General features: G+C 51.6%; 1 protein-coding gene across 1 annotated transcript in view; it reads left to right on the top strand.

Annotated features, from left to right (window-relative positions):
• F10 (coagulation factor X) overlaps window positions 1-9,938 on the top strand; it is a 16,457-nt gene extending 6,519 nt beyond the window's left edge. The window contains exons 3-8 of the mRNA XM_005373972.2: window positions 2,086-2,110; window positions 3,271-3,384; window positions 6,340-6,471; window positions 7,056-7,297; window positions 8,365-8,482; window positions 9,326-9,938. Coding sequence (XP_005374029.1) covers window positions 2,086-2,110; window positions 3,271-3,384; window positions 6,340-6,471; window positions 7,056-7,297; window positions 8,365-8,482; window positions 9,326-9,915 — 1,221 coding nt within the window. The 3' untranslated portion in view covers window positions 9,916-9,938. The remainder of the gene's footprint in view (window positions 1-2,085; window positions 2,111-3,270; window positions 3,385-6,339; window positions 6,472-7,055; window positions 7,298-8,364; window positions 8,483-9,325) is intronic.

Below are 9,938 nucleotides of genomic sequence, written 5' to 3'. Positions count from 1 at the left end.
AGGAGAAGGAGAAGGAGAAGGAGAAGGAGAAGGAGAAGGAGAAGGAGAAGGAGAAGGAGAAGGAGAAGGAGAAGGAGAAGGAGAAGAAGAAGAAGAAGAAGAAGAAGAAGAAGAAGAAGAAGAAGAAGAAGAAGAAGAAGAAGAAGAAGAAGAAGAAGAAGAAGGAGAAGGAGAAGGAGAAGGAGAAGGAGAAGGAGAAGGAGAAGGAGAAGGAGAAGGAGAAGGCATTAATGTCACCGATGAGGGCAAAGCCAGTACCATAGTCACCCCCTACGGGGTCCACCTCTTGTTCCAGCCACACTGGTGGTTACATTGCTGTTAATGCATTTGGTGGGGAAACATACCAATATCATGGCTGTGAGCAGTGACATAGTTTGGTCCTAAAAGGTGAACTTGACCTAAACATCACAGCTATACAAAAACTAACACAAAATGAACCATAGCTCTAAAGGTGAAAGACATAATTAATAACTTTTAGAAGAAAACACAGTAGAAGATGCATGACATGGAGTTAGGCAAATATTCTTGAATATGACATCAAAAGGATGACTCATAAAATTAAAAAATGACAAGCTGGATTTTTGTCAAAACTGAAACTTTTACTCTGTGAAAAAAATAGTTAAGAGAATGAAAATACAAGTGACAGACTGAGAAAGTACATGAAGTTCTCATATCCAACAAGGGATTTGTATTCAGAACCTATGAAGAATTGTTGTAACTCAAAAGAAGATAAACACCTAATTAAATTCAATGAACAAAAGACTTGAACAACCAACTTGCCCAAGAGAAAATGCAGGTGACAAGTGTGGCTATGAGAAGACAGCACCATTAACCATTACAGAAATGTGAATTAAAACCTCAGGGATGTCAAGCATGCTGGTGTGCATCTGTCATCTTAGGACTTGGGAGGCTGAGGCAGAATGATTGCTGTGATTTTGAGGCCAGCCTGAGCTACAAAGTGAGTTGAAGGCCAACATGAGACCTTATCTCAAAAACGGACAAAAAGAAAAAAAAACAAAAACCCAGTGAGAGCCGCTAGATACCTATACAGTGAAAAAAATACAACAAATTCTGATTAGGATATGGTGCAACGAGAACTTTCATATACTGCCATACAACATTCCAACAAAGTCACTGGCAACAAGTAGGTCAGTGGTGGGCGGGCTGCAGGGATGGGCAGGCGGGAGAGAGTGTGGGGAGACCTGGGAAGGTGGAACTGTTCTGTATCCCAATTGTGGCTGACATCACACAAGTCTACACATGTGTGGGAGTCAGGACCGTACACCAAAAATCAATTTCACTGTGATGTTTTTAAACCAAATTTTAAAAAGACACTGCATTCCTTTCTAGGGCTGCCTGTCATTTAAAGTAACAGGGATTACACTGTCACGGGTTTGGAGACCACAGCTCAAGCACCGGTGGGTTGGATCCTCCTGAGGGTCCCAGAGCCCCCTTTGTGCTCAGCACCGCTCTGGGCTTCCTCCCCACGAGGCCTCCTCCCGCTGTGAGCACCGCAGTCCCCTACCTCCTCTCAGGACACACACCGTCCTAGGGCTGCGGCGATCCAGTGAACTCCAGTAGACCCTTACCTGGGTCTTATCTGCACAACCCTGCTTCTCATTAAGGCCACAGTCCGAGGTTCTTTGCCCTGAGTCAGGGAGATGAGAACTGGGAAGGAGCTACGGACAGTTAGAAGTTTAGCTAAGACTACGAGCATTCTTCAGTGTCACCTGAGTTCACAATAAGCTGTCTCAAACTAATTTAATAACTCTTAGCAAGCATGGGACCTTCTCTGGGCCTTTTCTCGGGCATGTTAATGTGGGCAAGCCACTCATTGATAGTTAGGGAGTAGCAAGCAGTAGCTATTTTGTGCAGTCTGTCTCTTAGTGATTTAATTAAAAATCCAATTTCAGGATTCAGCGTTTGAGAAGACAAAGCCCCACCGTTTCACACGCAGAAGATCCAGATAGCTCCCCTTAGACAGAGGTTCTAGAGCAGTGCGTCCCTGACGTTGAGGTGCTGGATGGTAATTCTGTTGGTATCTGTCTTCTCTAATGTACTTTAAATATTTTTTTTTTCTTTTAGACTGAATTCTGGAACAAATACAAAGGTGAGATGTCTTCTCTTTTAAGTGTAAGGGGTTCATTAGGGTATGTAAACTGGGAAAGACTATAATTTTTAAAATATTTCCTGAATTTCCTTCCCACTCCTATTTAAATCTAAGTGCACTTGAGGCCTTTCCCCCTCTGTGTATTTCTAAAACAGTTGTTTAAAATAGTTTTTGTAGTAGTGTTATACTAATTCTAGTTTTTGTCCTTAATCAAATAAAGATTTCCTTTTTTGAGACTGGGTCTTACTGTATCACTCAGGCTGGCCTCAAACTGCAGGGATCAAGCAGTCCTCCTACCTCAGCCTCCTGTGCCACCATGCCCAGTTCAAATATAGATTTAACTCAGTTCACTCTCATACCAAATTCTGTGACAATTTTTTAAAATGTTAGTGTATCAAGTAGAAGCAAAAAAATAGAGACTTAATAAGGTAACAGCCCTGATTCAATGCTCACCGTGTCTGAGACAGTGTCATCAGACAGTGAGTACCTAGTAACAGCGTGAAGGTCTCTCAGAAGGAGAGTTGGAGGATTTCTCTCTTCTGGTGGCTGGAATGGACTGTGGCAGTCAAATGGGTGGTAAGATGTCTGAGTCATCTGACAGTTTCACAGAAGACAATTTTTCCACAGATGGGGAGAAGGATACCTTCAGGATGATTCAAGGATGTTATATTTATTGTCCCGTTTCTTTTATTATTACTTTATGGACTGTATTTCTATTATTATTACATTAATAGAGACTTGGAGTGATGTATATCCACCAAGAAATGAGAGGCCCATGGCAATGTGGTACAGGGCCTCTGGGTTCCCACCCCATCCCACATCCTTGGAAGGAGGATCCCGACCTCTCTGGGCCACACTCGGCCCAAAACAAGGGTTGCACTCTTGTGTCCCCTCCTTCCGGGTGGCCGCATGGCCAGCAGCCCAGAGCTCCTTGCTCCTGGCCATAGACGGTGTGTACATGAGAAGGCCCCACTGGCCCTCCAGCTAGACCAGGACATCACAACCAGCAGAGTTAGGGACAGTGAAATCTAGATAGGAGAAACTGTCCCTGAGGAGCAGGAGGCAAGGCTGCCATCTGAACATGCCAGGCCACTGCCGCCAGCAAAGTGACTCCTTAAGGAGGGCAGCACCCACAGGCTCGTCTCTGATCCTCTTCACAGATGGAGACCAGTGCGAGAACAACCCTTGCCAGAACCAGGGCACCTGCAGAGACGGCCTCGGGGATTACTTGTGCACCTGTGCAGAAGGCTTTGAAGGCAAAAACTGTGAGCTCTGTGAGTTCCTCCTTGTGGGTGTGGAGAGAGGGTGGGGAGAGGAAGACACCGAGATCCCTGATGAGCTGATCTCGAGCAACCTCTAATTCCCCAAGTCTGCACTCGGCTACACTGTGAGGACTCACTGGAAAAAAACCAGCGAACGACAGCCCCACTGTGTCCTGAGACCACTCAGGTGGAGTGCTGAGCTCTTCTGCTGATTGGGGGTGGGGTCAGAACCCCCCTGAGGCTGTGCACCATCATGGTAGGAACAAGACTGCCTCTGTCATTCGAGTCCAGTTTCCAGCTTAGGGGCCATGTTCCTGGTGACTGGCACAGTCTAAATCATCTTTAATTTACACTTGCAGACACAAATGCCACTGAGGAATATGCTGGATTTCCAGTAATTCTACATAGGAAATGCCCTGAGCTGTCTGTAATATGCTAAATTTCTAAATTAAAAATTAGGTCACTATTAGACCTATTTTCCCTAAGGAGAAAGATTTGAATCTCACTTATGCTGCTTCACTCAGCCCCTGTGGACCGTGTGCACAGATTGGGTTTCGTTAGGACTTTCCCCAGTGGGGATGCTGAACATGCATCACTGCACGGAAGTGCAGTTACTTATGCACATGGTGTGGCTAGCTTAGCCCTGACGTAGAGCAGACTCCAGTGCTACAATGAACATTTTCCAAAATCCCATTCAAGTGGATCTCTGCACTGTGGTTATTCTTTCATACAGAGCATGTCAAGCAGATGGCCACAGGCTGCCTGGTCCCTGTGAGCTGGAGTTGGAAGCTGGCAGGTGACTCTGGCTCGGGGCCTGGTGTGCAGACTGGCAGTTGGCCCTGGAGCTGCAATCCAGGCCAGCACTGTGCCAGGAGCTGCATGTGGCCTGTGAGGTGCTCTCACTTCCACCACTTTGCAGGTGTAGACAGTGAGGCCACAGAGCGTACACAAGGAGGCAACCTACAGAGACCAGCCCAGTGGGCTTGGGCACAGTACTCTTTTGAAGGTGCTGCCAACCCTTCATGGGCCTATGCTGGAGCCTGCCCCAGCCTCCTAAGGGACAGACTCCACAGGCTGGGGCTCCTACCAAGTCCCACAGGGTCCCAGACTACATAAGGCTTTGGAGAGACATCTAGACACATAACATTCCACCCCTAGTCCCTCAAAGACTCATGCAGTCTCTTTCTGCAAAAGGCATTTAGTCCATCTCCAAGAGTTGCCAAATTCCTAACCGTTTTAGCATTGCTGAAAAGTTCAAGTCAAAAATCTCCTCTGAGATTAAAGGCAAACTCTTAACTGTGAGCTCCTGTACAACTGGAAAAAAAATAAATAAACACTTCCAACATCCAATGGCACAAGATAGACGTTTCCATTCCAAAAGTTACAAATGGGGATACAGAGAATTGGAACCAAAGCAAGTTCAAAATACAGCAGGGCAAACATTAAGTCCTGTAGGATTTCTATCAACCTTCTGTCTTCTGAGCTCTGACTAGAATCTCCCATACCGAACAGCCTAAGGCACTACAGCTGTACTTTTTCAACCAGCATCTCCAAATCATTCCAAACTCTTCCCACAAGTCATTCCCAAAGGCTCCTGAACCACATGGCCAGGTATAGTCACAGCAGTGATCCCACTCCTCTGGTACCAAATTCTGTCTTACTTTTCTCATTGCTGCAACAAAATACCAACACCCAAAGTGAAAGGAGGAAAGGTTTATTTGGCTCACAGTTTGTAAAGTTTTCAGTCCATAATCGGCTGCCTCCAAGGCAGAGTGGCACATGACAGAGGGGCAATAGATCATGGCAGCAGAAGACAACAAAAACAATGAGAGAGAGAGAGAGAGAGAGAATGAGAGAGAAGAGATATGTCCCTTATAATCCCAACATTGCACTACAAATCAATCATAAGCTCTAGATTCGGCCATCTCCAAAAAACTCTATGACCAGATGAGGCTTGTAGGGGGACATCTAGACAAACCATAACACCAGAGCCACCAGCTGGCATGTCCATAGCAGGGCTGTGGTTGGCTCGGTAACACCTGGTACACCGTCTGGGCTGTGGTGGGTTGTGTTAATCACTGTCCTTGTTGTTGAGATAAAACCCCTAACACGTGAACTTAACGGAGAAGAGGTTTATTTTGGTTCACGTTTTAGAAGTCTTAGGCCCTGCGTGGTCTGCTGGCTCCAGGCAGAAGCAGAATGGCACAGGGGCCTGGTGGAGGAGCGCCACTCGCCTCACGGTGAACAGGAAGTGGAGAGAAAAGAGAGGATGGGCGAGGGAGATTCGCCCTCCTGACCAAGTTCCCAGTGACCTGGCTCCAGCTAGGCCTCCCTCCTAACAGCAGGCTGCAATAACCCCCCCATGATCCAAACGCACAAAGCTTTGGGGCCATTTTAGATCTAAACCATAAGACAAGCACTGCAGAATTATTTGCTGGTTGGCAATCAAGTGAAAGGAAGGCATAGGGCTCCAGGCAGCCACAGGACAGCAGGGCACGGCCTTCAGCAGAGGCATCGAGGCTGCCCTTGGGTCATTCTGGACCCACCAACCAAGGAGCGGCTGCAACTTGGAGGGAATAGTGTCTTCTGTGAGAGCATCACAAGCAGTGCTGGGGGCTGGCATCCATGGAGGGACCAGGCCACTAGGCCCTGTCTTCATGGTGGTCACAGAGAACCTGCTGACCTCAGAAGGAGGGGCTCTGAGGCCACGCTAGCTTGTGCCAGCCCCTGGTCCCCAAGAGCCTGCTGCTTCCCACCACACTGTGCCCTCCAGAAATGTCACCCCGGGGGTGGGCTCAGGTTCCTTAAGGGCCAGCGCAGAGCCCTGCTGGGCACTGTGTCCCTCACGTGGGCCCTGAGCTTGGGTCTTGTCCTGCTCCTGCTGGGGCTGCTCCGTGGGCACCTCCCCAGGCTGCGGTATGCCCACCAGCTGGCCTGTGCGCACTGCAGCTTGCCCTCTCCTCACAGTCACCCGGAAGCTCTGTCGGCTGGACAATGGCGACTGCGAGCAGTTCTGCCAGGAGGTGCAGAACTCGGTGGTGTGCTCCTGTGCCAAGGGCTACACCCTGAGTGACAACGGCAAGTCCTGTGTCTCCACAGGTAAGAGGCAGCTGGCTGCACTGCAGGGCTCGCCACCCAGCTGGCAGTGCTGGGTGGTGCTGTTCAAATACGAAGACCTTGGGTATGGAAACAGACCGATATCCCGGGGACCTAAATCCACTGGAATCTGTTTCCTCATCTGCGGAATGGGCGAACAGTGTCACCCAGGTCCTGGGATGGATGTGGCACTGCCCAGGCCTGGCCACGGGTATCCCTGATCACCAGCCTGCAAGGACCCTGGCACTGACCTCTGCAGGGAGGCTTAGGCCTGGGATTTAGGGCTGTGACAGCGAGGTGAGTCAGATGGGGCAGGGCCGACTGCTGTGGGGAGAGATGGCCTGGGCAGAGATCAGCCAGAGGAGCCTGGGGTCAACTCCAGCTCCATCCTCTATCGACACATGAGCTGAATGGGAACCTCGCATTCCTTTGCTCTCCAATCCCCAGCACAGTGCAGAGACCTGCAGGGAAACCATCCCAAGCCCAGGAGGACAGCGCAGCCCCCGAATCCTCCACCAGCTCGGCCCTGCCCTCCTGGAAGAGGGGCACAAGCACAGTGCCTCACTAGAGCCACCTTGTTCTTGCAGAGGTTTTCCCGTGCGGGAAGCTCACTGCAGGACGGGGACGCAGGAGGAGGTCAGTGGCACAGGTCACCAACAGCAGTGAGAGGGCACCTGTGTTGGAGCAGGACCTTCTGGATGAGCTGAGCGCCACAGAGGACCCTTCTGACCTCCTCTACTTCAACAGCTCCGACCCGGGGACAGCAGGCAGCGACCTCGGCCGCATTGTGGGCGGCCAGGACTGCAAAGAGGGGGAGTGCCCCTGGCAGGTGACTGGGCTGAACTGGGCCACACTGGCAGCATGGGGGGCCCTAGCCTGGGGAGGGGAGAGGTGGCCTGTTCCCTGGAGGTCAGCATCCCAGGCAGCACAGGTCTGAGCCGGGACAGAGCCCCCGCACCCTGCTGCAGCCTCGGGAGCCCTGAACTCCGTGCCCAGGCAGCTAGGACATCTCACCACCCATCCCCTGTGCCTGGACAAACGGGGCACAGGCACAGCCCACCTCCCCAGAAGGAGGGGACCCTGGCGGCCAGCCGCAGCCCCAAGCAGGCACCTGTCCGTGGAGTGAGGAAGGAAGGTTCACAGTCCTTGATTCATTTCTGATTTGGTCATTTTTTTTTAACCCAGACATCTAAATCCTAGAGGCAAAAAGTACCTTAGAGAAAAGCACATCTATTTATGTTTGAATTAAAAAAAAAAAAAAACTCACTGATTTCTAGTTTGGATAAGGGCTGCCACATTTAGAAAATGAACACATGAGACTTCTAGTTACATTTGAATTTCACATGAATAATGAATGATTTCTAAGTGAGCCCGTCTCAAATACCACATGGGACGTGCTTGTGTGAGAGAGGCTTGCAGTCCAGTTCGGTTTAACTAGGTGTGTGGCTTTTCCCCAGCAGCCCTCACTCAGGCCTGACACACCGGCCACCAGCAGCCCACTGGCCACTGCAGGCCAAATGGGCTCCTCCTCCAAGGAGCTGCAGTGCCAGGCTGTGCCCGCCCCGCACTGGCTCTCTGGGCCTCGCTGAGGGAGCTCACTGCCTGGGTGCTGGGTGTACAGGGTGTGAAACCACAGGCCTGCAGCCTTCACCATCCAGGTCCCAGCCACGGCGGGTGCCCGTGGGCATCAACAGGTCCTGGGATGGAAAGGAGGGTTCGAGTAGGAGGGAGAGTGTATGGCCCCCAAACCTGGGGTGGGCTCTGGAAGCAGAGGCCAGAGGCTTGAGTCTGGCTCAGAGCAGGGCAGGGTAGAGGAGAGGCCCGTGGCCTGGGGTAGCCTGGCAGGCCACCCGGATGCAGGCCCCCCTTGGTTGGTGACACAGACATTTCCTGCAGGCTCTGCTTGTCAACGAGAACAACAAGGGGTTCTGCGGGGGGACCATCCTCAATGAGCACTACGTCCTCACCGCGGCCCACTGTCTCCGCCAAGCCAAGCGGTTCACGGTGAGGGTAGGTAAGTGACACCTGCCCTCGGGCCCAGGGGACACAGCCATGGCTGTCTCCTGGCCAGGACCACAGGAATGGATGGTCTGTTGGGGACACTCACCGAAGGACGGGGGAGAGGCTGGGCAGCTGCAGACTCCGCGGAGCACTCCCAGCCCCTACGCAGCGGGGGCCTGTGTGGAGGCCCTGGGGCTCCACGCCCCACCGGACACCCTTTGCCCTGGAGTCCTTTCTCCAGGAGCTGCCTGGCCTCCCTCTCCACACCACCTCTCTCTAGTAGACCCTAGAGCCATCCCATGAAAACCCAGTGCGAGCCACAGATGTGATGTGAAACTTCCTGTAATCTCAGGTTCTCTAGTACACGTCTAATAAGCATAGAGAGAGGTAACATTAGTTTTAATATTATACCTCACTTAACCCTGTACATTCAAAATGTTAACATCACAGTGTGTAATTAAGTAGAATAAATTTCGCTGTGAGTAAGCTACCAGCATTCTCCTTTCCACCGAGAGCCTGAGGTCTGATGCGCTGGGCTCTGGCACAGGCATCGGGGCTGCTGGTGGAGTCCGGTGGAGACCTGCACGGCCCTGCTCAGTGCCCACTCAGGTGTCTGCTGAGAGCATGAGGAGTGCGCAGACCGCGTCCCACACATGCACTCGGTGGAGCGGGGAGGCTGGGGGAGGCTGGAGGCTGCAGTTTGTGCTTCCTTCCATTTTTTTTTATGTTTTTAAGGCTTCAAACATGACCATATACTATTGTTTAACAAAAGTAAATAAATAACTTGCTTTAAGGTGTCCACTATGCAGGTGCTAGGCCCCAGGGCACCAACCTCATGGGTTTTTGCCCCTTGCAGGTGAGCGGAACATGGAGGAGGAGGAGGGCAATGAGGTGACACACGAGGTGGAGGTGGTCATAAAGCACAACAAGTTCAACCCGCACACATACGACTGCGACATCGCAGTCCTCAAGCTGAAGACGCCCATCACCTTCCGCATGAACGTGGCCCCCGCCTGCCTGCCACAGAAGGACTGGGCTGAGGCCACGCTGATGACACAGAAGACAGGCATCGTGAGCGGGTTTGGGCGCACACACGAGAAGGGCCGTCAGTCCAGCATCCTCAAGATGCTGGAGGTGCCCTACGTGGACCGCAACACCTGCAAGCTGTCCACAGGCTTCGCCATCACGCAGAACATGTTCTGTGCCGGCTATGATGCCAAGCTGGAGGACACCTGCCAGGGGGACAGTGGTGGCCCCCATGTTACCCGGTTCAAGGGCACCTACTACGTGACTGGCATCGTCAGCTGGGGAGAAGGGTGCGCGAGGAAAGGGAAGTTCGGGATCTACACCAAGGTCACTAACTTCCTCAAGTGGATCGAGAAGTCCATGCGGGCCAAGGTGCCCCCCAGGCCAGAGACCCCAGCGCCAACCACGCCTGCCCATTAAAGGAACCGACTCTGGGCACCCAC

The sequence above is a fragment of the Chinchilla lanigera genome, unplaced genomic scaffold (assembly GCF_000276665.1).
Source record: "Chinchilla lanigera isolate Chin_1 unplaced genomic scaffold, ChiLan1.0 scaffold00003, whole genome shotgun sequence".
In the NCBI taxonomy this organism is placed as follows: domain Eukaryota; kingdom Metazoa; phylum Chordata; class Mammalia; order Rodentia; family Chinchillidae; genus Chinchilla; species Chinchilla lanigera.
The sequence above is the reverse complement of the archived record's forward strand: the minus strand, read 5'-3'. Positions and strand labels throughout refer to the sequence as shown.